Source organism: Phalacrocorax carbo, chromosome 1 (assembly GCF_963921805.1).
Source record: "Phalacrocorax carbo chromosome 1, bPhaCar2.1, whole genome shotgun sequence".
In the NCBI taxonomy this organism is placed as follows: domain Eukaryota; kingdom Metazoa; phylum Chordata; class Aves; order Suliformes; family Phalacrocoracidae; genus Phalacrocorax; species Phalacrocorax carbo.
Window position 1 is genome coordinate 130,217,950 of NC_087513.1, and position 27,900 is coordinate 130,245,849.

A 27,900-nucleotide genomic window follows, 5' to 3' on the forward strand; every position below is an offset into this window, starting at 1 on the left:
CTGGAAACGAGTAACTGAAAAATGTGGAACCAGAGCTACTGATGGCTGCAGTGAGAAGTCATGGATTTGAATTGGGGAAGGAACATTTGGGGGTTTAACCATGGCAATATCAAAAATGAAACTATATGCAGTTGGATTACACTGGGGTTTTCTGCATGTTTCTCTTTTTCTACCTATCCCGTCTTAGAATATAGGATCTTTACTTGGAAAGCACTGAGTATATTTTGGATGCTGTCAGAATGTGACAAAGCTGATGAGACAGCGCGCACTAAAATTCAAGTACCGGTTTACCGCAGGTGCAAATGCAGTAACGCCTTTGCTGCAATTAAAGGTGGGTCAGTGGGAAAGCACAAAGAGCTCTGCAGTGGCATCTGTTTACTTTCTGAATGTATGACTTCAGACCTCGTAGCTGCCATAATAGTACCCCTGACAAACGCTGAAAACTGACCCACCTTCAGCATAAAAAGCAAAAGCACAAGGTAAGTTTCACTCCAAATGAAACAGTATCGTTAAATACAAAAATCTGTTCAACCCCTTTTTTTTTCTTCCAAGTTAGGAAGTGAATAAAGTGGAAAGAATGAAAGAGTGTTCTTATGAATATGTGAACTATGCTTCCTTCGTAAGGATACTGGGAAAGGTCCATCATTGCACACCCCTGTAAACGCCAGTTCACTTAGCTGTTTAACAAGTATGTGCTAAAAGTGACAGGAACGTGAGAAATGAATCGGGTGCTTTGGAGACCGACCTAGAAAAGCTGTGTACCTGACATGTCACCTCCGACTGTGCTTTGTGCACAGCATTTAGAAAGCCAGGCTCACGGTGTTAAGTGAAGCTGCTCAACAACTGAAAGTTGACTTTATTGGAGCCCTTGTGGTTGTGTATTTTCTATTAATTATGTATTTTCAAAATTCTTTTAACTTAAAAAACAAAACAAAACACCACAAAAAAGCTGTAAGAGGCAGAAATGCAGTTTGTTTTATAATGACCTTAAAAATAAATTCTAAACAGGCTGGCAAAACTGTAGTGCCAAGTCATGGTATTGAAAAATTAAATCATTTTAGTGAATAAAAGGTACATGGAAAAATGTAGGGGGTTGTTTTTTGTTTATTATGTTGGGTTGTTTTTTATTAATATACAAGAATATTTATCATGAAGGGGAACATCAAAATAAGCCAGCCTTTCAGAATTACAATGTTTTCTAATGATTGATATGAGTAGGTAGCTGCACTGATATTTTATTGGGTAGATGTTACAAACTAACATTTTAACAGGAATGTGAAACAAATCAATTTTTTTCTTCTACTGTACCTATAAATGTGTGGCAATAACTGCCCTTGTATTGCTAGCGAAGGACCGTTCTTATTTTTCTGACAAAAAAAATTAGACTGTAAATAAGCAATCTAATACAACATTAGGAAAGCTCAGACTGTAATGGCTAAGGCAAAGGTTTAGAGATCAAGTTTCTTAAATTGTATTTCTGCCTGGGCTGACATAGTTTATGAACTGTGGCAACATTTTCAAGCTTCTCTGTGCTGCAGCTTTCTAAAACAAATATTTCTTTCACAAGTATTTAGAAAAGCCCATTGCCAAGGAAAGGGAAAAATGCATGCAAAATAAAACTGAAACTTGTTATACATTCTTACATTAGAAACAGCCAGGAGTCGATCATGCCAAAGCTCTTTATCCTGTGGCCTCAGCAGCAGAAACTTCAGCTCCTTTTTAAGTCTGTCTGACAAAATGTTTTGGACTGTGCGTAATCCATTATGGCACATATTATCATCACCGAGGGAAATTTTGCAGAGACAACCTTCTCCAGCAGTTATTCCTGCCACCGAAGTACGCAGGGCTTTCATCCAGATTACTGGTACACTGTGGGAGAACAAAACACCTACATGAAAGCTAATATATTTGTATTGTTCTTCTCTATGAAGGTTTTTTCCATTCTTTTTTAGTTAGTCATAGCAATCACTTTAAAGATGAACTTCCACATTAAAGAAAAAAATGCACTGAAGATGCTGGAGCTGATGACATTGTTTGGTTTGAAAAAAATTATAAAACAACTCTGTTCTTCAGATATTTGTATCAGTGTTACATAATTATATCAATAAACACTGTGTGGTCATTGGATAGAAATTGTTCACAAAAATATGTGTTTGTAACATAGACACTGGATTTTATGTCCAGAAACAATTGGAATTTTCTTTACTGTTCATGTATCAAACTTCAAAAGAAAACGCGCTTGAAATATTCTTATGTCTGTCCTCTGTAAAACTGGGAGACAGACGGTCCCACCCACAGCCTGGGACTGAGCTTTGGTTAAGAACTAACCAGAGCAGGTGCCATTATTCACCTCAACGCCATCACTCCTCTTGTGGGCTCACCTGTCATTTTGAGCTTTGAAAATTTTCTTTCTCTAACTCCTTGAGGATGACCAAAATGCATCAAGAAATGCAATTGCTCTGCAAAATACCCGGTCACTCTCCATGCTCTCACAAAACTGCCATAAAATACCACAAAACTGGTTTTCCACAAACATTTGCTGCACCCTGGCTGCCCTTTTTCCACAGGTACAGCTGCCTGCAAAGCCTAATGCAATGGAGAAAGAGGCCCCTTAGCATTCTTCACCCTTTGCTCACTTACATACGTTTTAGATGTAACTTTTCCTTGCTAAAGAGGGAATCTTCATAACCAAATCTGTAATAAAACTTTATCATCTGTTATCCTGTGGTTTGGGTACTGAAGCTCATCTTCCTTTTGTTCATGGTATTTCTGACATCCCATCCCAAGCATCAGCTGCTGCCTTTGAAATGCAGCAGAAGAATACAATGAAGCTTTCAAAAGAAAAGGCAAAACCTGAAGTCTTTTCACTTCACCTCATGTTGCTCCTGATGACTGTTCAATGTGCCAGCAAGTAAGAGGGACTGCTAATTTTACAGACAGCTGATTAGGAAGCATCGCCCAGTTCTACAATGCGATGGTTAAACATCCCCATTAGTTAGGAAAATATTTGTTCCTGCTATCACTGGTTCTGTCAGGTCTGTAAAGAGACTGCAATAAAGAAATGTAGGACTTTCTTTAAGAGGGAACAATAAAAGTTATCATCACAAAGAAATTCTAAGATTATAAGAGGGTGCGTACCTTGTCTGTCTTTCCACAATTCTTTTCCTGGTGAACTCTCTGCTACCTTGTTTTTCAGGTGCTTTACCTTGAATATAAAAATTCGATGAATTTTACCATGACTAATAGGGTGCTATTCTTCATATTCTGAAAGCAATATTAATTATTTTAAATTACTACAATTTCAGGGGGAGGGCACCTGAGAAAACCCATGAGGAAAGGATCCACATTATTTTTTGGACAGAAAATTGTTGTTGTTTATCTTATTTGATGGGAATTTAGTGCTTGTTGTTTCTGATGTTCTTCTACCACTGAGTAACAGGTCAGACAGCACGGGATGTGTATGAGACCCTCCCTTGCAGCAGATGCGAGTGGGAAAAAAGGTGCTCTTGTCCAACTCACCCACTGAGCTGGAGATGCCACAGCCAGGGCTGGAGAAGCCACAGAGCATTAAGATAACAGAGAGAGGCATAGGTTTAGTGTTTCTAATTCAGTATTTTGAGACCAGAAAGGCACAGAACCCAGTCTTGACCTCCGTACTCTAGCCCCATCCAAATTCTAATGGCATTGAGATATCTCTCAATATATTTTACAAAGGTGGCAAGGTAAGACACTGAAGCATGCTTGCAGGTGTAAAGGACAGCGTGTAAGCACTTACAGCACTCTGGCGCTTCTGGTTTTTAATAAATTCTAAAGAGATGTTCCTGCGTTGTAGCTACTGAATTTTATAATACTTTCTATTACCGAGCTTCTTCCAGTATACAGTAAGCACTAATTCAAAATAAGATCCGAGTCCAAATTTAATAAAAGGACGTCAAAACGCCCCCTTACGTACCAGACACGCTTGCCTTGCTTTTAAAATTGCAAACCACAGAAAGCTCCACTGCCCCCTCACCTCCCCCGGAACAACCCGCAGTGCCCCCTTGCCCTAACCCCGGCCCAACACGGGTATCGCCCCTTCTGCTTTTATCTCCTGTTCCTTCCCCCTCCCGTCCTCGCTCCCTTCGGCCCCGGCTGCCGCCGCCGCCGCCAGCGGCGGGGGGAGGATGGGCGGGGCCACATGGGGAAGCCCCGCCCTTCGGCGGTGCCGGGTTACTGCGGCCCCGCCTCCCGCGGCGGGCGGGTCTTTTCAACGTCAGAGCCCAGCGACGCGGTTGGTCTTTACCGCCCGCTCGGCGCCGCCATGTTGAAGGTGAGAAAACCGTTGTGCGTGTCCCCGCCGCCCGCTCGCCCGCCGTTGAACGGGGCTCCCCGCCGCCCGTAACCCACCCCGCACACCCCGCGGAGGCGGGCGGCGGCCCATTCCGTTCAGGCCTGCTGGTTCCCGCGGAGGCGGCGGCCGAGCCGGCGCTGTGGGGCTAGGCCGGCAGGGGGCGGCCCGGGAGCGCGGCCGGAGGCGCCCCGCCCTGAGGCGCCCGGTGACGGGGGAGCTCCGGCGCGGGAGGGCACCGTTTCTCCCACGTTAAAGCTGTTTTTTGTTGCTCAGATGACGAGACGCGGTAGCCAAGACCCTGACGTTGTTACCAGCGAATGATTTTTTTCACGTTAAAACAGTCCTAAAATGCGTGTTGTCTGGCAGCTCTGCCCGGGGTGCTTGGTCTGTAACTCCCAAGCTGTTAGTTTTACTCTCGTTGCAGCTGCATAATCTCTTTTTTTTCTTTAATAGTTCAAAATTGCGTGCCCTGCCCGCGTTGCGCAAAAAGAAACACGTGAGCACCACGTTCGTTATATAAAGTTACTTATCAAATACAGCAGCCTGAAGCTATGAGTGAGTGTTCTTACAGAGTTTGGGTTCCTACTTTTGGGAAAACCCACGTCTTGAAAGTCTCCCTTTATTGCATGTAGGTTGTCAGCGGAGTCTGTGGAAAGGAGTGAAGGTGCTCGGTCTGGCCTTAAATCGGGTAATTGTCTCAAAGGTCTTTGCCTCTGTTAAGGAGAGCCCCAGATCCCTTAGGGCTGAAAGCAAGTCGTACATGTCAATCAGATCGTTTCCATGACTGCTCAAGAAGCAGGAGTTTTTTAAAAAACGGGTGACTCTTGATTCTTGAAATTCGCTCTCCTTTGTGCCTTTTTTGTTTGTCAGATATTGATAATATATGCTGAGCAGGCTACTTTTGCTTTACTCTTGTTGCAACTTCATTTTTTTTGGTACTTTAATGCTGGGCCAATTGCTGGAATTCTTACAGAAGGATTTTGTCTTACAATTGTTGAGAATTCCATAAGTGATACCGAATTGTCATTAAAGGGTTATATGTGAACCTATGGCTTGAGGCACTATGCTTAATATTACCACTTTTATACAACCATTGAGGTTAGGCACCTTCCAGTGCTTCAGGCCAACCTAATTTTTTGCCTTTAAGAGTAAAAGGGGAAGGTGGCTTCTTGTCCTTGATATCTGTGCTTTAGGGAACAGGAGTGCTTAGGAGTTTGGTTTTGGGGTTTTTTGGTTATTTTAGCTGGTGTTGAGAGATGGGGGAAGAATGGAAAAAGAAGAGAAAAATGAAGCAGCTTCATATATTAGGGCAAATACCAGCCTTCACAAAAGTATGATGAAGGACTTTTTCCTTTTATTCTTCCTTTCCCAGGTTTTGACAGGCTGGCAATAACAGTAATAAGTTAACTGAGAAACCACAGACAAGAAGAAAAAAAGACCAAAGTTGTAGTTAATCTTTAGCTGCCCCCACCCCCATTTGTATTGAGAACTAATGTGGGATGTATTCTTCGCAGAGGCTGTTTTTTAGTTAAGAATTTAAATCTCAGAGAAAGGCAATAAAGCAAGACAATGGAAGGTGAAATGTCTTTTTCCCTCCAGCTTTCAGATGGAATTTGCTTATGAGTAATCTGGTTTTTACAGATAAATTTGAGTTCTTCAGCTAGAGAAAGGAATAAACTTAATATCTTTTTTTACTTAAAGTAAATGCAGAGCATTGCCTAGAGAGAAGAATGTCAGCTCTACTTTTTTTCGTGTCAATCAAATAGCTGTAAGATGGGCTGACTGAAAGCACAGCTCAGTCAGAATGTTTTACTAAACCTATTGGCCTAGTCATATGTGGTTAATATGAAATTAGGAAATAAGATCCTAAAGTGAATTTTGGAAATGAAAAGTAGAATGATTTATCTTTCATACTAGTGAATAAACCTTTTAATGTGTGCATATATACAGTACTTTGGTACTGGCCGATCTGTCCCATAAATTCAGCTGATGTAGAAGACTGTTGCAGTATAGCTTGAACAGTGCATTTGAAAAGAGGTTCTTCTTTTGTTTAAAATGTAAATATGAAACCTTTGGAAAAAGTCTGTACTTCAGTTTCTGCTAATATGATGTTTTCAGTATGAGTAGTTCTGTCATCACTGATATTTGTTTGTGAAACCAAGGTCGCTCCATTCTTATGCGCTGCTGTTTGTGAGTGTCTTTATGTACAAATCTCAGATATGTAAAGCATTTGGATTTACTGTTTATGCTGGTGATGTTTAGAACATTTAAAAAAAATATAAATGGTGTTGAATAGCAGCAAAAAAACCATACCTGTTGTCTAACACAGCAGACTGGATTTGTTTTTCCTAAACAGAGGTTATGCATAATAAATCATACTTCAATTAAAGTAGTATTTTTCTGATGTTGCTGTATGTTCTTTTTTCTTTTTTTTTTTTTCTGTGAGGGGCATTTACAGAAACGTTAAATAGAAGATACAAAACCTCTGCACGTGTATTCATGTAACAAACTTTTGCCATATTCAGGAATTAAGTTTTAGACACTTGTCTCTGAGTGGTGCTCTCTGAAGTTGTGTTTTTCAAGGCTTATTTCAAAAGCCTCCTCTGCTGCTAACATCTTTTGAGTGTAGCATATGCCGTTGATTTAGTAGTTGCTCTTCCAAAGCTGTCTGTAGTTTTAGACTTGTTTGAAATGTAGCCTCATACGAAATATTTGCACTGAACGTGGGTGTTCAGGTAACTGGTAGCTATACTTTAAATAAATTTGAAACTGCTTTGAGGAAAGTGATTGGAGTCGTGAATGCCTTGGTGTCTTTTCTAGCTCTGTGTTTCATTCTTAAATGTTCCCAAAATCACAGGAAGTCATGTTTTACTGAAAGCATATCTTTCAGAATGAAAGTGCATTTCAGATTTTTGCCTTTTCAGTGACAGAACAGTTTTGCAGTGAAAAAAGGAAAGAATGAGGAAATATATTCTACAGTTACTAATGGTTAGTGGTGTCCATGTTTTTATCTTGGCTAATGAAAGTATGTGAAAAGTGTTTGTTTAAGCAAACGTAATTAAAGATCATTTGTGTCTTCCCTTGGCTGTGAAACAGCTGATCCAGTCATTGTGGTATTTCATTATAGTGCTGTAATAATGAGTCCATAAATACAAATGAGGAAAAACTTCCATTTTAAGCAAGTTTTTCCATACCTTTTGATCCATCAGATCCTTTACATCTTGCTGAAAAGAAATCCTATGACCTAGTTCTTGTGTGCTGTTTCTTTACACAAAAATGACCATTTTGAGGAAGTTTGACAACTATATAGTCTAGTTCTGAGTTTGAGAAGTCTCTTGGTTTGGTTACATTTAATAAATATTCCATCTGCAAAGCAGTGGAAGAAATCTAAGCTGCAAATGCTGGTCTGTATGCAATAAGCATGTAGTCTGGGTACTTTTCTAACAGTTCTGCAATGGGCAGAAACAAAGTTTCACAGTAATTGTCCTGATGCTAGGTCAGTTATCATCATAACAGCATGAAGGATGGGTTGGTTTGACCAAGGCTTCAGTTTCACAAGCAGCTAGGTCAATTTCTGAATTTCTTACTATTTCTGAAAAGGAAGAGGGCTTGCTGCCTTCTCCTTTTTCATCCCCTCTTCCCTGGCCACACAGTTCCTCTGGTGCTTGTCAGGCTGTTTCATGGATGGGTTCAATTTACTAACCCCACACAAAGCTCTCCGCTTCTTTTTCAGGATTAATCCTGTGCCAAAAGGGCGAGGTGAATTGCCTCGCGGTGGAAGCGTCCGGCCACCAAAGCTAGGGCAAGGTGAGCAGCAGGACTTCTGGGAATGGATGCCACAAGCAGAGCCAGACCTCTTCAGTTTGGTGGCCGCAGGCTGTTAGATTCGCTCACACTGTAACTTGATACAACAAGCCACTGGCTGTTGTAACTCTGCACGTTTAGCTGAGCAGTAACATAAATACAAGACATGCAATGGTTTCCCATTGGAACTGCTTTTTCTTGAGTTAAATGTTGTTTTTAGTAAGGTTGTGCATTTGTTGGAAAGTGCTTTCTGTGCGTTCTTGATTTGCTACACAGCTAAGATTTTTATCATCTGTTTTTTAAGTTAAAGCAGTCTCTTCTGTTAGGAAATACAGTATAGGTCCTGAATATAGGAAGAATTATATTTACCTTACTCATGGTGGTTGTGTCGTGTGACTGGATTGAATCTGAAGTATTCAAAACCAGTCAAATATCTGTCATGATGCACTGTAATTCATGTTTCTCACAGAAAAGTAGGAGACATTCCTAATGTTTTTAGAAAGCAGTGGTTATGTTCTGATACTTTCAACTGTAGGTCTCATTTTTTCCCTAAATCTAGCTGCAGACAATAACTAGAAATAAAATGCTGAACAACTTGGTACTAAATATGGAAAAATGGGGCTGTAACGGACATTCACAAAGTTGTTTAAAATATGGATGTAATGTTGTTAATATCTATACTAAGAAAGCCAACAAAAATTTGTTTCAAGTGAGAGAAAACAGAAATCTCTCTGCGAGATTAAAACTGATGAGATTAGCGTTTGTATCTACTGTCTACTTTATCCTTAGGCTTTTCTGAATACCATCTGAATAATTTAAGTGTTATCATTTGAGTGCCTGAGAGCATTAGGTTGTGTACCACTGACTCCCCTTTCTCCTACCTTCTAAGCATCTTAATACATCGCTTATTAACATCTGCGGGGACATAAACATTGTCTACAGGGATATGTTCAAACATGTTACCAACTTGTTTGAACCTAATGATTTACATCTCTTCCTATAATGTTTCTAGGTAATTCGGCTGGGGGCCACCCCTGTTAGCCTGAGTTTGCTCTCAATCCAGGTTTATGCCTCCTCGTCAGAGAAGGAGACAGCCAAAAAGGAGTTGCTGAAAATTGAGGAGGTAAGTATGGTTAGAGCCGTAGTGCTCTTCTATTTATACAGAACTATCTATGGAATTCTGAAAGACATGGTATTTTGATGTGTGCAAGCATTTAGGTACATTTCTTCACCCTTTGTATTCTTGCCTTGATACTTGCTTCTCTGTTTTCAGTAATAGAGATGTTGATATGGCTTTGCTTCTTTTACATGAGGGTTGCATTTGATGCCCTGTGTTTGGTAGCATTAGGCTTGCTTGTGAGCAAGATCTTTTTCCTACATTAAATAAAACCTTCTGTTCTTCATTCAGAAATTGGCTTTTCCTGTTTGTGGATTTACTTGTGGTCATGTTTCAAATCCCCAGGAATATTTTCTTCGCTTTTTATCTAGGTAACACCATGTATTTTTTTAATTACAAATACTGTTGGCAAATTCTAATAAAATTTCATTTACATTCTCCAGTAAAACAGTGAATAAAAAGTTTTTAGTTCTAAAAATACTCTCTTTTACAGGCAAAATTCTTGTTTGGCAGTGCTTTGAATCCGATATAGTAGCCCGCAGAGTTTTATCTGTTTTCCTTTCTTTACAGCATTCAGACCTAAGCAACAACAAATACAATAAGTAGTGGTAATAAAAACCTGTCACTTTATTGTTTCTCTAAGATGTTACAAATGTCTTGGTTATATCACAAATAGAGCTCTAAAAGCACCCTGTGAAACTGTAGACTCGCCAACATTGTTGCATAGGCTTTTAACCGTCTCCAACATTAAAATACAGAAAAGAAAAAGATTGTAGTTTGTAACTAAATACAGCTTTATATCCACGAGAGTTTGTAGATGTTCAAAATTTTTAAGTACTTCAACCCAAGCTAAAGTGTTGTTACGGGAGCAGTGAGACTAAATGAAACTTATTTTTGTGTATACTTAGGTCTTTTGCATGTGCCTGCATAGGCAGTTCATTTGCATGATATGAGAGGATCAATAGTTGAAGCAGTTGCCTGGCTTCACCCCAGTGAAGTAACCTTAGCTTGGGCTGTTGCGTGCCCTACACCACTGCTGGCGTGAGTCAGTAATGAGGCAGCAGTTTGAAGTTGCATATGTGCCGAATAATTGGCTTCAGCAAAGCAGAATGTGCAAGCCAAGGAGTTTTGGCTGCCTTTCTTATCATTCACAGTGTATGTTAGTTTGCATGTCTACTGTTAGCTGTCTAGTTTCATAAAATGTATAGGAATCTATCTCTGAGACTTCTGTCCTTGTGCCAGGCATGGCTGTTAGGTCATCTAACAGGATCAAAGCTAAACTGATTGTGACCATGATTGCCAGAGATGACCGGATTTCCTAGGGAAAAGAGACTTAAAATGCTGGTGTTTCAAAGTGTTATGGGAAATGCAGTTGCAGTTGGCCCAGAGTTATTGAATTATTTGACAAATTCCATGTCATTATATATTTTGCAGCTTTCTTATTATGATAGAGATACTATTGTTTTCCAACTTACCTTGAAAAGAGGGCTAGCTACGCTTTGATGGAACAATACGTGTAAACATCAGTTTGTAATAAACTACTAAAGGTAGTATACATGTTGTATAAAATATAAGCTCTTTATACTAAACATCAATGTAGTATATAAACTGCTAGGAGTTTTAACAGGTTTTGTTTTGATCTAAACTTTGCTGTTCATCTTCAACAGCATGGACTTTTTGTAATGGAATACAATTTTAAATACTTTTAGGTAATTGCAATAAATACCTTGTGATGCTAAAGCCTAAATATTAGTATTTATTATGTGAAAATGCCCATTGCTTTTCAGGTGGGTGTTACAGTTCCTATTTGCTCAGCCCTGTGGTGCTATTAATGCTGTCAGTTGCTGATGTGGTTAATGACTGCAACATTGGGATGTCATACCATTTTCTTGCTCAGTAACAGACGGACAAGTTTGTTTTGGATGTTACCTTTGTTAGAAGCTACTTAGACTCTTTAATAATGGCTTGTGCAAATATAGAAAATGATCGATTGTGATTTCAGAGTTCTAGTGCATTTAGTATGTTAACTGGGAACCAGAAGTGCTGATTAAGACCAGAAACATTTTTCACAATTGTGTTTTGTGTTCTTATTAAACTAGTTTAATATTAATTTATAACCTGTGACTTGGATCATATAGGAGCTATGGATGAATTGCATAGCAATTAGAAGTCATCTTCATCATAGTATATAATTAAACTTTGCTCATAATGGTTGTCTCACAGCTGTGCTTGAATTATTATTATGTATTGTTTATGTAGTAAGCACCGTGTTAGGTGTTCTGTAGTTAGACTGTTCATGCCCTGAAGACCTACTTACACAATTACGCCTTTGTTTTTAACCTCTTGTTTGCTAATATTCACAGCTGTCACTCTACTCCTCTCCAGCTCGAGAGACTAAATACGTGGAGAATCCACAAACCCAATTGGAAGAGGGGGTTTCACATTTACGGCATGTTATGGAACCATATACAGCCTGGTGTCAGGTATAATGGTTTTATATCACATCTGGTAGTGGTTCAGTGATAAGGGTTGAGCTGGGAGGTTTTTTTGTTTTGTTTTGTTTTGTTTTTTAAGAGGCAAAATTAACAGATAGCAGCAAAGTAAAAGTTGATAGCTGTACAAGCATTTTTCCAAAATGCTGCGTTACTTAAAATTTTCCACGGTTTGGGTCATATTTACCCCCTCCTCACACAGAATCAGGTGTTTCTGCTAATTTACTGAACTAAACCCCTGCTTTTTCGCAGTTTTATCCCTCCAAAAGAATTAAAAGAAAATTAACTAAAACTTATAATTGTTATCTGAAATAAACTTTAAGATTAAAGGTATCTAGGGATGTCTGGATTTGGTACTGTCCTGTGGCCAAGGAAGATGGGAGAGTGATTAAATTTGCATTTCCCATGCTCAAGGAGGAGGCCTTAAATTATCAAGCAGTGTGTTTTAGAGTAGCAATAGTTGTCCTTGCTGTATCTGTGGCAAAATACAATTTTGCAGAAATTAAATCAGTATTTGCTGATCTGGAATGTTGGGGGAAGGAATGTGGCTCTCTGGAAGAGCAAAAATCCCAGGACACCAGCAGTGGCAAATCTTGCCCCCAGACCTTACCCCAAAACTTTATTATGTATCTTATTAGGTAGCATGTTTATACTAAACAGTCATTAAATACAAAAATAGTCTTTGGAGCATAGAGGAAACCCAAGATCTTTGTAATGAAAGCCTAAGTTATTGATATGAGATTGCAGAGTCATGTGATGGCTTTCTTGCTCTTTCCTAACAAACGCTGAGACATACTTTTGAAGCAAGGGCATCCTTGCCATTTGGTTGCCTCTTGGCAACTTAAGGTGATTCTCTGCTTTGCACTCTGGCTGTTGTGAATCCTCTTCTTAAGCTGCAAGCTGGTTTTCCAGTTCTCCATAGAAAGCCAAGCTGTTCAGATCAGGTGTCCTTTCTGCCTAGAAGTTCTGTGTTGTGGTGCTAAACTTTAACAGTACTGAAACATTTTTTCAGAAATACTGAGGGTTACTCAGTCTAGTGATGTGTTTCTGAAGTGCCACCAGCAGGAGTACTGACTTCAGTTTTGAAGGAGAAGGGGGATTTTCCACAGTATAGTTAGAGCTCTGACCTCCAAAACACATGGGTTCTGTTGGTTGCCTGCGGTAACCATAACTGGGAATGAACTTTGAGACAGGGTTAGTTGCCCAGTTGGACTGACTGCAGGTAAGCCTTGAAGACAGTGCTTTATGTCTCACTGGCCTGTTGTTTTCCTATTTGCTTTATTTTTTTGTCTGTGTGGTGATTGTTTGCATAAGATGTGTTCTTCTGCTAAGACACAACAAGCCATTTCCTGGCAGTGGTTTACTGACTCATTTTTATGAAGTGGGCATGTAAACTTTATGGGTTTTGGGTCATCTTTCTTGCTTAACTGTAGTCAGATAGTTTTGGTTTTACACCAGCCCCACCCACTGCTATGTTAAAGAAAATAACATTTTAGGTGTGTTTCAGTTGTCTTTAAAAATAAAAATATAACCCAGGATAATGAGAATAAAATTGATTATGTTCATATATCCATTTTACGTTCTCAAAATTGCTTGCTTAATTGTAGTGGAAAGTCCATTCAAAACACAGATGTAGAAATGAGCCAGTTGACAGAAGATAAGACTTAGTCTCTGGGGTCTTTAGAACGTGGTCCTTTTTCACTGGTTTTCAATAAGGCCAACATCCATTTAGTGTTATGTTGTGTGTCACATGCTAACACTTTTTTTCATTACAAGTTGGTTTTTTTTTGAGTCACTCTTGCCAGTAAGGAAATGAAAGTTCTAAAGATATTATCCCCCATGCAGTATCCTAAACAAGTGCTTTCACTTCTGCACAGATACAGCTCAAGTGGTATTGCAAGACCACTCTCTGCTTTAGCTTTGGGCATACATGTTTATGAAATTGTTCCGTAATTCATAGCAGTCTTACACTGTCCCTCCAAAGGATTAGTAGCACAATAACAATTAGCAGGGTTGCTCTTAATGAGATGGGTTTTCTTCTACTTTGATAAAAGGCAGTGTGAATTCTTCTACTTCCTGCATATTTTCAGTCTGAGAAAAATATCTAGAACTAGTTTGTGGGATTGATGCAGTGCTCGTTGGTGTTTTACTTTGGACATTGTATGGACATCTCATTTTCCAAGTCACTTCAAAAATGCAGTTTTGTTACCCTAAAATAGTCTCTTGGAAGGTGGAATTTATCGCCTTGCAGAATGAGTCATGTACCCCTGTGAAGTGCAAAGGAGTTTATTACAGTGTTATACTTCTTTTCTTTGCTTCAACTCAAGTATCTTTGCCATACCTACGTACACAGAGAAGCCTGAGATAATCCTGGGTTTCAACTACCTGATTAGGAACTCAATGAAATATTGAAGTTGACTTCTGTGTTTTGAGGTATTATATTTCATCTGTGTCCAAAGACTGCTTTGAGAAAAAGCTGTACCTTATGCCAGACATAATGTTGAGCAAGCTTAGCCCTGTAACTGAAGGGTGGAAGTGGGAATAAAAAGAACTTATTTTAGGGATCCAACACGTTTTTTTTTTCTCTTTTCTTCATCAGGTCAGCTACAATCTGTATTTAATATTTTACTTACTTGGTATCTATTTACCATTTTCTTTTTTTTTTTTTTTAGGATCTTTATGCCAAAGCTATACCCAAATTAGAAAAAGCTGTTGAGCATGGTAGAGGTAAATCAGTTTAGTTTTCTAAACTAGCAATTTAAAATGCAGGACTGTACTGTATCTTTTGGTAAAAGGGAATTCCATTAAGCATCACTATATATATAATTTCTAATGCATTTAAGACTATTTGCACTGTGTATTTGTTTAAATTTCCTTTGTAGGTCATTAGGACACTACATTTCTAAACAATTAAAATCTAAGACCTGCATCTGTGTTGACCAATGTCACTAAAAATGACAGTTATGCAGGAAAAGAAGGAAAAAAAGCCTCACAATTTATTATCAGTTGGTAGTATTTGCTTGACCCAGCCTAGTAACTGAAACTTCCTGCAATGTTTATTACTTGTCACAAGTGTTATGTCTTGTGTTTGCAATGTTTAGCCTTTTCATTTTGGTTTACTTCCTTGGATCTCCTAAGAATTTTTAATTAATCCAAAATAATTTATGCTTATTTTTGGTTTTGGGAGCATCCTTTGATACTTAGGCTCATCAGGACTGAGCATGGACGTGATCTAGAGCTTATTTCAGATGCTGCACCTCTTTTCCTTAAACTTAACAGTCTCGGTCTTTTGAATTCCTTTGTATGGAAGGTTTTTCCACAGTTTTCCATTCCCCCATTGGACTCCCATCTTGGAGTGAGCTTTGTTTCTGCTGTGTCTTTCCTTTGTTCTGTGATTTGTTTTTTGTACAGTGTTTTGCCAAAACTAATTCTTGTTCACATGTAAATGTAAGAATCCATTTTGCAGAGGTTTTAATCACTAATTTGAAAGAGAGATAATCGAGGTGCAAAAGAGCAAAACAAAACAGATGGCCCAGGAGCAAAGGCAAAAGCCTGTGTGAAAATTGGTAAATACAATACGATGTTCAGTTTCATTCATGTGTCTCTAGAGAAGATCTCAAAGGCTTTGAATTTTATGCCAGCAGATCTAAAATGTGCAAGATAGTTAAATGTGTTTTGATAACTCTTTATGTTTTGTAACAATTGCTAGCATGTGTTGATGATTCCTTATCACAAAAACGCTTTCACATTACATTAAGGCACTTCATTCTGACTTCTTTTCAGAGGGCTGTGAATTTCTCCAAAACCCCCCTGCTGGATTTTATCCAAGGCTTGGTGTCATAGGTTTTGCTGGAATTGTTGGATTGTTTCTTGCTAGAGGTAAGCGGGAACCTTTTGAACTACTTATATTATGATTTGGGATAAATAATTTATTTGTGGTTTTTGGATACTAATTTTTAATTGTGACACATGAGATCTGACTTAACTGTCAAGCATGTTTCTGCCATCTTCCTCCAATTATAAAGAAACTTCATGTAAAAGATGTGTAATAACCATCAATTATTGTTCATGAATACTGTATTTGTTACTGGAATCTAGTCTTTGATCTTTTCCAGTTCTAGCTTATTACAGCAAAAGTAGGAAAGGCTTTTTTTTTTTAATCCAAAAAAATCTTTTTAATGACTGAAGTTCTTGATCTCATATGTCACTGTAGAAAACTGCAGAGGAATAAATGATGATAAAATACAGAGATTCCTGAACTACGATACATGTACAATTAGTTGTATATTCAGGTTCCTTCAAAATATTGTGTGTCCAGGCACAGAGCTGCTGCAGATGGTGATATTCAGCAAAAATACTTGTGAACTCTGGCTGTACTATAAATGCATGTGCATTTTGTGCTATAGAAATGTGATACTGTTGATTTCATCACACTAGCTGAAGAAACTTATACGTTTGTGCTTGCATGGAAATAAATGTTTTATTAAGAAATTCCGTTGTGAAAAAGTGTTTTGTGTTGGCATTGAGAGATTCTCCATATAGTGAAACAAAGTAACACAAGAAGAAAACTTATAGGTAACACAGCTGTAAAGTTCTATAATTTAAATACCGGTGAGGGCTTCCTTTGGCTAAAAAATAAACCTTTGTGGTGTATTTGTTCAACAAACTGGAAGTGTGTGCTTGGCTATGTAGAAATGGAAAGCATTTTGTGAATATGCATATTATATATGCACTTCTCAAAATATTTAATTTTTCAGTGAAGGTAATGAAAACAGTACTTCTGGTTTTTTTCCTAGCATCATTTTTAAATGAAAATCAAGGTCTCCAACTTTACCCATTTGAAGTTTCTCTTCAAATTCCTCCTTCTTGAGTTGTGTGATTATGAATGAGATCGGTTTCCAACCTCGATGACTGTAGCAAAATTGAGGTGGGGGAAGTTTTGGGGCTGGATCTGAAAGATTAGAGGGTCCTAAGTTTAATAAAAATAAAAATCCCTCATAATACAAACATCTGATTTGTGAATCTTTTAGGATGGGAGCAATAATTTTAAAACTTTTTGTCTGGTTGTGGTTTACAATACTGACTGATATTTCCAGAAAGTATTCAAACTGTAGAAGGAAGTGCCCCTTAATTTTGATGCTGCAGAAAGTTAAAACGAAATGTTGTCTTTTATTTATTTTTTTTTTACCCCTTCCCCCATTGGTCTCACTGGAGAAAAAATTTCCCTCTTGGAAGGTACTGGATAAAATCTTCCAAGTCTAAACATAATGTTTGAAGATACAGCTGCCCACTAAGTAGAAAGTACAGTATTCAGAGTTCAATCATGTGACTGTGTGCAGTCATCCAGCTTGGTTTAAAATGCTGTTGAAGATCATTTGCTCTAACCATGTTGAGTAGTACTGGAATTGACATGAGAGTGTTCCTAAACTTCCCTCTAATGGGTGTCTCCAGCAGGTAGCAGCCTGCTGGAAGGCATTAATATCTTCAACATTTACATGTATTCCTAAAGTGATATTGTAAGCACACTGATAAGCTATCACGAAGGAAGATTTCCCCATTCCCAGAAATTACAAAAAAGTGTGATTTTCCTGGTTGTAAAGATGCAATGAAGCTTGCCTTTTCTGTGCTTTCTTATAGCTAATTGGTACCAAGTTCCCTCTTCACAAGGCTAGCAACATCACTTCATGAAGGTCTCTTGTTTACAGCTAAGTTTCTCATCTCATGAGCATATGTTAGTGGAAACACTAAACACTTCTCATATGCATTTCCCCTTCAGAATTCCTTATTCCTTTATTAGAAGCACATTTGGCTTTTCATATAGAACAGGCTGTTCTGTGAGGAACAGAACTACTGCATCCTGACTCCTGTACGTCTGTTCTATTACCTTTTTTACTCCTGCAGTGTTTGCTTTTCTCCTTTATCTGCTCCCTTCTGTGTTCCTTTCTGACTGGATGCACTGCAGCATGCCCTGTAACTGATTCAGTGATGCGTATTTTCACTGGCCAGCCAGGATACACAGCCTGTGGCCAGCTGTGATAAGAGGATGAACTTTTCAGGCACTTAAATTATTTTAGACGTGTGTAGAAATACAAGAGAGTATTGTATTTATGTATTGTATGTAGAATAGAGAGTTCAAACTGATTAAAATGTTCAAAATTTCGTTGGGGGCTGAGCAATAGGCGTATAGCATAATTTTAAGTACTTTAAAAGTATTTTCAGATGCTTTGCGAATTGCTGTAGTGAATCACGAAAAATTATTCATACGAGCAGTTGTGGAAGAATGAATATTTGTGAGCCAAGGTAACTTAAAAAGTTTGTGTTGGAACGTCTTTTGTTCTGCTTGATGTATCAAAAGAATGCTATCCTAACCTTTCTTTGCACAAGTCCTTCCTTTTAGTTTAGGAAAGAGTATCCATTGGTTTAATTCACTGAAATATCTCCTAACTGTGGCTTTTACTTCATTATTCAGTATTGAAATAAATTATGTATTACTACAATGAATATAGTTGTAAGGTAATTTTCACTATGGAAAGAAATTAAGAAAATATTATCTTAAAAAGGTTGAAAAAATAATTACTGATCAGAGTAATCATGTTTCTTAAGAAACCAGTAGTAGGACTGAACAGAAAATGTGCTAAACTGTTTTTAGTAAAATTGTTTTGGTTATAAATAAAAGGGTAGGGCCATTCGTCTGTCATGGTTAACATATACTCTAACAATGTTTTGGGTTTTTTTTTTTGGTTTTCTTGTTATGAAACAGGCTCAAAAATAAAGAAGTTAGTGTATCCCGCAGGTCTCATGGGTATTGGTGCCTCCATGTATTACCCTCAGCAAGCGGTTTCTATTGCAAAGGTCAGTGATATGATACCTTTCTTTGGAGAAGTGTCTTTTGCTTTGATTATTGCCTCCTACCTTCAAATTAACTGGTAATCCATTTTTAAAAGCCATGTCAGTGTGCTCGGCGCTTAGAAAAATGGTAGTTATTTTGTCAAAGAACATGCAGTCTAGGCTGAAAGATGGTCAGACATTCTGTTTCTTTTAGTAACATTTTTTTTCCTAACATCTGCAATAGTGTCTTCAGTTTGAGGAACATAATTTCCTTTCTGAATCTCTGACCTCAAGTAATTATAAATGAACATAAATATGCTTAGTAAGTGCAGTTTGCATGTTTACTTACAATAATAAGGAAACCTGAAATATCTGGAGAGCAAATGAAAACAGGGTTTGAAAGAAGGAAGGGAAAAAAAAATACAGGGGGGTGTGATTCTGTAGAGAAATTGTAGGAACAGCATTCTGAGATAAACATTGTTACTGAAGTTTTCTGCTTTTTGCTGGATAGAGTTTTAAGCAAGATAGCATGCATATTCTGGAGTGGGGTAAGAATTCTGCTGCTTACTGGGTGCCTTTCCTGTTTATGCATTTGTTGTTTCAGACGCATAAGAAACATATTAACTTACAGTTCCTTAAGTGGTTTTCCTATGAAAGAATGAACTGAAGAGACCAGGGAATTGCTTGCAGCCCCTACTGATGTCAGTTCATATGCCTTGCTGTCTGCACTTCACTGTACTGGCAGATTTCTCAGTTCTCCACCATGTTCTTTTTCAAATCCAGCTTTTAACCGCTCCCAGGGCACATATTTTAGTGTGTCAGCAATACTTTGTATTTCAGGCTTTGTTAAATTGGCTGTCCAGTTATTGGTGACTTGTGAGTGACACTGAGATGTCAGGATGAAAAGACGATACTTGCAAGAACATATGATGTTCTTTGGAAACTGAAAGGTCATTGACTCAGGGAGAGTCAAAAACGCTGTGTTTGAACTCTGCCAGCATGGCGATACCCTGCTTCCAGGATTCAGATACAGATAGTTTCTGTTGGAAACTGTGGATTGAAATTTCAGTTGCCTTCTGAACAGTGAAGTGGGAAGTGATTGAATGGCGTTTTTTAAAGAAGCTCAGTTTAGTCTTAATCATGGATTTGCTGCTAACAGCTTCACAATACTTTGCTTATTTTATGAAAACTTTGAAGTGCATGATTGCCCTTTGATTAGTTCACAGTTCTTAGTTTGACTGTAACAAAGTCTGATACAAGACCGTGAGCCTGAAACTTGACTGGAATAGCTTTAGCTTTGGTGACTTGGTCAGGACACTAGATGTATGAGTTTGAAAACTTCTGTGGAGAGAGTGATACCCTATATACTGTTTTGGTTTCTCTAATTTCTCTCATGCTTTTCTTAAAGAAGAAAAGTTTTAAGCGTATCAGATCTTACTATCCATATCTTTTATGCTTTAATCTGAAATTGGAAGCACTTTCATCTCTAGTAATTTTGAAATGTTTCATAGGCCTTTAAAAAAATTTCTGGAAGCCTAGGAAGGAATGCCAGCAGTACAAAGCTCACTTGCCAAGTTAATAGAAGAGTATAGGAAATATTCTGAAGAATAAATTTTTAATTTTTAATTTTTTATTTATATTATGTTCTTTTTTTCTTCCACATTCCAGTACTTCATCACTGCTTTTTCATTTACCATGATGTAGTTCGCTTCATTTGGTAAACTTGCAGATTTGACAGTACTTTAGAAGACTAAAAAAGTTTTGGGTGGTGGTTTTTGTTTGGGTTGTTTTTTTTTCTTCCCATCTTTGTTAACGACTTTCCATTGGAGAGTTGGAAGTAAACACAGCAAAATATGTTTGCAGTTGGTACAACACTTGATGCATCTGTCTGGAAGAAAACTTTTTTATTTAATTAAAATGTATGAGTTGCTAAGTGAAGTTACAGCAACAGTGTTTGTAATTTCAGACACTATTCATCTAACTGGAGATAGAAGTGCACAGACTAATTTTTTTTTTCCAGCTTCAGTAATCATTCTAATAAATCACAAATTTGTAAGGGATTTATTTCCTCACTGCTCATATAACTTTAATTTGTATAACTTTGAACAAATGGTCAGACTGTGTATGTGGTAAGGGAACAGAATTCAATACTAAAGTTTATTTTGTTCTGATGGAACTTTAACTAGTGTTTTGGGACTTTGTTGCTTTCCAGCTAATCTTAATAAATTCACAATATTTACTGTGGCTTATGTTCCATCTGGAAGAAACTTCCCATTATGAAGTTACTTAAATCAGTCTCTTGATCATTAGAATGAATTTTTGTTCCTTGTTGTTGTAAGTTGTCAAATTGCCTAAAGCAGCGTGTTACGCTTACCTCCTTCTGGAAAGATAGAAAAGCTCCCTAATATGTTTATTTCTTTGTCAACAAACTAAATTATTTCTGTCTCTTTAACCTGTACCTCGTCCCTTGCCCAGTTCAGTCCATAAGGCATAAACAGTTGAACTGGTAAAACTGAGAGCATGACACGGTTACAGGAACTGTGGGTTGAAAAGGAGGAGTTGGGGTCACTTGATCCATGTTTGCTGTAGAATGAAGTGTTGGTGAAATTGCACTATGACTACTTCGTTAACAATATCAGTGTAGAAAAGCCAGCGGATTCTCAGTTTAGCTTCTCAGCATGCAGTGTAGGTGAAGAATTGCTAACCATAATTCTGCTCGATAATCTTGACATATAGCATATGGTATAATCAATATTATATGCTTATGGTCCTGTGTGGAATTAAAATATGGGAGCTTGTTTACAGGCATATTAGGCCTTAGAGACTGCTGCTGCTACCCTGGTAGTGCCTAGCATTGGGTGTCTGTGGCCCAGCATCACCTTCAAACCATTTCAGATTCTGACTTTTCAGCTTGAATTTTAGCATGGAAACTTAGAGTGTTGCATTGAACAGAGGTGGTATTTTAGTATGTTGTAATTTAATGCAAACAAGCTGGAGATTGTTACCTTCCAGAAATAAAGAATTCCAGATGACAGCCTGGAAAAACTTGCCTCCCTTTAAAAGGGAGTTTTGGTATGAATGTTGGAATGAACACTTTGAACAATTGAATGAACTGTTTATATTATGAGTGTTCCTTTTACTTTTCCTGGTTGGAACCACGACTCCCCAGAATAGTGGTGGCAACTGCAGTACCCACCTGCTTCCTCTTCAACTGCTCCGTGACAGAGAGGTGTAAAACACAAGCCGAATGCATGACTCTAGTGTTGTGTTCATGAGAGAATGCATTGGGTGGTTATAAAAATTTCTTGGCTGTGTTCCTGTTGACCCTGTAACTTGCAGCTTACAGTCTATCTAGAACTGTATTTTTCAGCCCCTGCGAACTGTGAAGGTGTGTGTGGGTCCCAGCTCTTGGGAGGTGTGTAGAGTGTTGAAACATTGGTTGTCTGTGGCAGACTGAACTATCTGGGCTGCTGTACCTTGTGATGTAGCTACTTCACTCCAGCATCATGAATGACCAGTTTCTCATTTAGTGCAATTCATAATTCATTTGATGTTATGACTCCTATAATAAGAATATTTTAAAATTTGTACTGTTAGATATTTGGGGTGTTTTAAAGTATTTTAATAGAGTATTTTTAAGGAGGAACAAGAAATGGCTTATGGATAGTTGTTATTTCTTGTTTTATGTTGATATCTATGTCCTCAGTAACACTGCAGACAAAACATCCCTCTGTTTGTTTATTGCGGTTATTTTTCAGGCCTGGTAGGTTTGTATGGCTTGCACAACTGATCACACTGTCTTTCCAGATGAGCCACAGGCTCCTCTGACTTTCAGAACTAATTTGATGAAGTACTTGAGGATGAACACTCCCGATACTGAAAAAGAAGATAACTGTCTATGCCTGCAATGTTTGAATGGAGGGGTTTTGGAGGTTTAACACATTCATCCCTGGAACAGTTAGTGTGCGTTTTTCTGATGACCTCTATCACCTTCAAACCTAGAGCAAACTCAGTGCATCCTACTGACTTGTTTGGAACCAAAGTACAACTGTAATTGTCAAATGTGGTGACAAATACGCTAGCTCGTTGTATTTAAAACAGCCTATGTTTTGGATTTAGTTGTGACTCGGAAATGTAGTTGCTGATTTGTTTTTGTTTTAATTCGAATTATTAAATAGCCTCTTCTGTAAGGTGGTAACATGATTGCTGCCCAGAAACACATCCCTTACCATTGTGGTACGTAACCAGTGTACTTAATTTTGTTAATACAAACAGAGGGAAGTGGTTCTTCATACCATGTGTGCCTAGCAGTAGAAGTGCTTGGCACAGCATGTTGTGGATGCTAAAAATTTGCATGGGATTCAAGGGGAAGTGCAACATGTTCATAGGAGGGAAATTCCGTGGGTGGTGTTATGCGCATAGAAATCACCTCTTCCTCAGGACGTCTCTGAGCAGTAAATGGTTGGAGACTGGAAGAAACTTAAAGATTTCCTTCAGAAAGTGTTTCAGAAACATCATTTATGCTTGCCCTGTTTTCATAGTTTTGCTTTTCCAGCTTTGCCTGCTGTGGGAGATAGGGTGATACCATCTTATTTCTTGATTTCATAAGTTTTTTAGTTTAATGGCTGTCTTGTTGGGCAAATTGTCCATTTTTTGCTGTTCTTATTTGTAAGAAAACTGATAGTGATAAGAAAGTCAGTACTGACCTGAGCCTGGAAATGTAAAAACCTAAAACTCTTGAGTTTTAAAGGATGCTATGAATATTACTGTTCCATATAACGTAAGGGGCAGGAGATACTCTTTTATTAGACTTAGGGATTTTTCCTGTCGTAAAACTACCTGTTGGTGTGATATAGCAAACACAGGCTTTCCTAGCTGTCTTCCATTTTGAGAGTTGACAGACATCTATCAGCAAATTATGTATTTCTTCTAATTAACAAAGAAACAAAGGGGTACTCTTCTGTAAAAGCAGTGACATGTAAAATTGCAAAATAGTGGCAAATGAAGTGGGGGATTTTTTTTGTCTTTAAAATGAGTATGGCCAAATTAAGAAATAATTTACATATGTTAAATCCGTTGAATGTCAAATACTAAGAAAACCAGAATTGTTTCCATGCAGCATCATTCCACCCTTTTTATACAGATACATTTTCAGGCAGTGTTCAAACAGTTCCTTAATAAGTTGGCTTTTCTTATTCCTTGTGTTTGTTTTTTCCAAGATGCTGTACACCCTGAGCTTGCACAGGAAGATGTCAAAGATCTTGTGTTTTGAGACTTCTTCCACTTAAACAAGAAGCAAAGTAATATTTTCCAGATTATTAAGTTCATGCTTTTTAATATCTTTGTTTTCAAAGGTTGCTGGTACACAGCTGTATGACTGGAGTCTTCAGGGATATATTGCTGCAGAATCTCTTTGGAAGGATAATCCTAAGAAGAAGAAATCTGGAAAAAAAAGTGATAAGGTAGGAAGTTTGAGGAACTTGATTTCTGAATTTGCCACTGCATTTTCAGACAAAGAGTATACACACAGTAGTGGGTTTTTCCCCCACTCTAACTCAGCTTTGATTTCTGAAGACAAAGATTTAATTCTGTCTTTCTAAGCTGTGGAAAAATATTAAGCTTATTTCAAGTTAAACTTTCAGAAATGCTGTTTGGAAGTTTTCTTTAGTATAATCTATTAAGTGTTTGATAGGAAAGTTGGAGTATTGTGATTGGAATGCTAGGGATCAAGCCTCTTATGCTCTTGATTATTTAAAAAACGAACTTTTTTTTATTTAAAGTAGTTTAGTTTGACAAGCTCCATCTTAAAAATCTGAAATAACTTTTTTTTTTCATTACATATCTCCTTTTTGAAAGAGAGAAAATACAATCTTGTTTCCAATTTATTCCCTTTTTGGCTTTTTCCTTCGAATGTTCATGAATATTTGCTCTAGCATGATGATGTCATTGTGTGCTGCTCTATTAAACGTTACTATCTAGTCATAAAGCCAGCAGTTTATACGGATATGTAGTTCTTAGGGATTTAGTCATAAATAACTAGCTGCATGGTTTAATACTTGCAGCCCTATTTTTAGAAAATTTGGTTTAACCAATTCTCATCCAGAAGGCTGCCAGTAAAGACTGAGTTTCTTTTGAATCTGCTTTGAACCGGGCATCCTGGTGAGGTACCAAGTGCAGTCATTGCTGAAAGTTTCTGCTCTCTAGATTTCAGTTGTTAAACACTGTATGAGGGTACAGTGCGAGGGTGAGACTAACATTCACAAAAGCAATTTTTAAAAGTTTTTTTTTTAGTTATAATAACATCCATCTTTATTTTCTGTTCAACAAGTCTACTTTTTTTTTGGTCTGGTATTACGGTTCTGTGTTAATGGCTTGCCTTAGAGATGCCTGCATCTGGTGACAGAGCAAATGCTAACATAATGGCTTTGTTTTCCAGAGTTTGGCAAGCACCGAGTTTTCTTTAAAACAGCATTTTAAATTAACATTGTTAATATGACTAAGGGAATGTCTGCATGCTTATTTTAGGTTTTAGAATGGAGCAGCTTTCCTTAATCCCCCTACAAAGCATCAGTGATACAGTGTGATTTCCTTGTATACTTCACCAGAGAAGGGAAGCCTTTTTTTCCAGCACTCCTGTGTTCTGTGCATATACAATACCACCATTTTAAGGCGTGTGTACATTTAGTTACTTTAAGTCTCGTTATCTCAGCCAGTGTGCTCTTCCATAGTTATTTATAGTCATCAAAGTAGTTGCACTATATTTAAGTCATATTATTCAGTGTACATGAATGAATTTTTTCTTTGTTTTGAGTTAATGTTTGTGTTGGTATCTAACTATTCACTTATGTGTTTGTGTGTTAAAGCAGTGTATATTAAGACTTTATATTACATGATGTATGTTTTTTTAAAAATATCTATATTTCCATATAAAACTACAGAATGGTTGAGATTGGAAGAGAGCTCTGGAGGTCATGTGGTACAACCCTACTGCTCAAGCAGGGCCACCTAAAGCCAGTTGTCCAGGACTGTGTCCAGACAGCTTTTGAATATCTCCAAGGATGGAGACTCCACAACCTCCCTGGGCAACCTGTGCCTAGGCTTGGTCACCATCACAGTAAAAGAAGTGTTTCCTGTTGTTCAGAGCAAATCTCCTCTGTTTCAGTTTGTACCTATTGCCTCTGGTCCTGTCACTGGGCACCACTGGAAAGAGCCTGGCTCAGTCCTCTGTGCCCTCTCCCTGCAGGTATTTATACACACTGATGAGATCCCCCACCCTGAGCCTTCTCTTCTCCAGGCCAAACAGTCCCAGGTCTCTCAGACCTTCCTCACAGGAGAGGCACTTCCGTCCCTTCGTCACTTTCATGGCCCTTTGCTGGGTTCTCTCCAGTCTGTCCATATGTCTCTCATACTGGGGAACCCAGAACTTAAACAGTACTTAAACATTGCCTGTGGAGTTGCTCGAACATGATACACAACTGTAGTGAATTGTCGGGTTTTAGTTCTGTGTATCTAGAATTGTTTGCTTCTGCAAATTGCTAGATGTTATGACTGGATAGTAATGCCCAAAAGGGCAGTACACAGTGACATCATTACGTTAAAGGAAGTATTCATAAATACTCCCCTCAAAAAAAATCCAAAATAAAATTCTGTTTTGCTGCTTCAAATGCATTTTGCGTTTTACATAATGCTACCAAGTTTCAAAATAAGTGCAGTGTGATTGATTAATGATATAGTTGAAGATTAGCACTGACTTGTGAAGAAATGGGAACTTGTTTTAATGAATCATTAAATATTATTGTTACCTAGTTCCCTAGGTAGGTCCAGGTGTGGGAGTAGTTCCAAACAAGCTGGGTTGAAGGAGCGCTCGCGTGTCCTGCCAGTTGCTGAGTCTTACGAGAGTGGAGATGTTCATCAGTGGATACTCATCCTGTACTGGTCCTAGGCACTTCAGTAAATGCACTTGTATAGCTCTTTGAATAAACAAAGGTTTGTTAATCACACTGTACCTTTCGTAAAACGTAGGCTGCCAAAAAGTATCTCAAAAAAATAGGCAACGTTAAAATTTAAGAAGGACAAACTGACAGCATCAGTAAAAATTAGCTGAGCTTTTTCTTCTATTGTGTCCCAGGCTTTCAAAAGGAAACGTGGTTGTTATTGGAAGGCAAAAACTTTTGAAGCTTTCATCTTATGATAAGGCTTATTCAAGCACTTGCTACCTCAGCAGAAAAACAAACGACAAGCGAAATTGCAGCAACCACTAAGTAAACATGCTTCTTTTTCTTCCTCCCTGCAGAATCTTTAAATCACCCCCCTTCGTTGCCAAAATATGTTACTTGCACAAAGGAGTGAAATGCCATTGAATGGTTTCCTCCTAAAGTTCATCTAATTGATCAGATATTGTTAATGTTTACTCTTTCCATTTAAATTCATGGATTAGGCAAGGTACAAAGATCCTGTGACTCAAATGAAGAAGCACTATGTACTAGATGAAGTTGCCTGCATTTCAGATGTCCAGTGATCTTTTACCACTGGATTATACAGCCTCATTGTTTCTTTGACCTCTGGAGTTGTTGAAGAGGGAGTAGCCTCCCTGGTGTCTAGAGAAGCTGTACAACAGTTGTAAAACACCACATGCTTTTGAAGTCACTAGAATGTGGACCGGAAAGTATTTCCAGCGGAAGAAGCCTGCTCTGAAACTTCCTTTTGGTGAAGCAGTATAATACACATAATTGAGAATTTGTGCAGGGGAGGTGTAGGGGTGGGCTTTGGGAGTTTTTTGTTTTAGTTGGTTTCTTTTCCTTTGAGATAGTGTTATGATGTTCTATCAGGATGTGTCAGTCACAGCTGATAATGAAAACCTCTACCTCTCTACCTTTTCTTTTTATACATATAAGCACTGGTGTGTCCGTGACATGAAACATGAGAGGTGAAGTTTACCCTAGAAAAATTTTTTCACTCCATCTCTAATGCTGTGTGCTTATTTTAGTGCAAAAAAAGTACTTTTTGTTCATACAGATTATTAGATCCATCAAATATGTATCAACTTTTCCAGCAAAAGAATTTGTTACAAATACAAGTTGCATTTTTATTGGAGCTTTTACTGATACATAAGTGTCATGGATGAAAATAAAGGCTTCTAACTATCAGGTACTAAAACTGGCAAAGCATTCTAGCACAGATCTTTAAGACAAGGACGTCTGTCTTAATTTGACAGCCCTGCGACAGAATTGGGTTGGTTTTGCACATTTATTTCTTATTGTTGTACTAGGCAGCTAGATTCCTTAACTAATGAAGGCAAATATAAATGTTATTCTTGAGTTGTTGTTACA

The 27,900-nt window shown here is 38.0% G+C and overlaps 1 protein-coding gene and 1 long non-coding RNA gene across 4 annotated transcripts in view; one reads left to right on the forward strand and one right to left on the reverse strand.

Moving 5' to 3' along the window:
* Window positions 1–926: 926 nt before the first annotated feature.
* Window positions 927–4,048, reverse strand: LOC135317783 (uncharacterized). The gene is made up of 3 exons (XR_010376451.1): window positions 3,953–4,048; window positions 3,139–3,205; window positions 927–1,869 (listed from the first exon to the last, which is right to left on the reverse strand). It is a non-coding gene; the product is annotated as an uncharacterized LOC135317783 (long non-coding RNA).
* Window positions 4,049–4,227: 179 nt separating this feature from the next.
* Window positions 4,228–27,900, forward strand: part of APOO (apolipoprotein O) — a 32,608-nt gene continuing 8,935 nt past the window's right edge. The window contains exons 1-7 of one of the 3 annotated variants that reach the window (XM_064474029.1): window positions 4,228–4,309; window positions 9,147–9,257; window positions 11,615–11,734; window positions 14,416–14,470; window positions 15,527–15,622; window positions 18,504–18,595; window positions 23,926–24,033. In XM_064474029.1, the coding sequence (XP_064330099.1) occupies window positions 4,301–4,309; window positions 9,147–9,257; window positions 11,615–11,734; window positions 14,416–14,470; window positions 15,527–15,622; window positions 18,504–18,595; window positions 23,926–24,033 (591 nt within the window). In that variant the 5' untranslated portion in view covers window positions 4,228–4,300. Of the gene's footprint in view, window positions 4,310–7,254; window positions 7,319–9,146; window positions 9,258–11,614; window positions 11,735–14,415; window positions 14,471–15,526; window positions 15,623–18,503; window positions 18,596–23,925; window positions 24,034–27,900 lie in introns of those variants that run through there. The other 2 variants (XM_064474011.1, XM_064474020.1) reach the window with 2 other exon arrangements.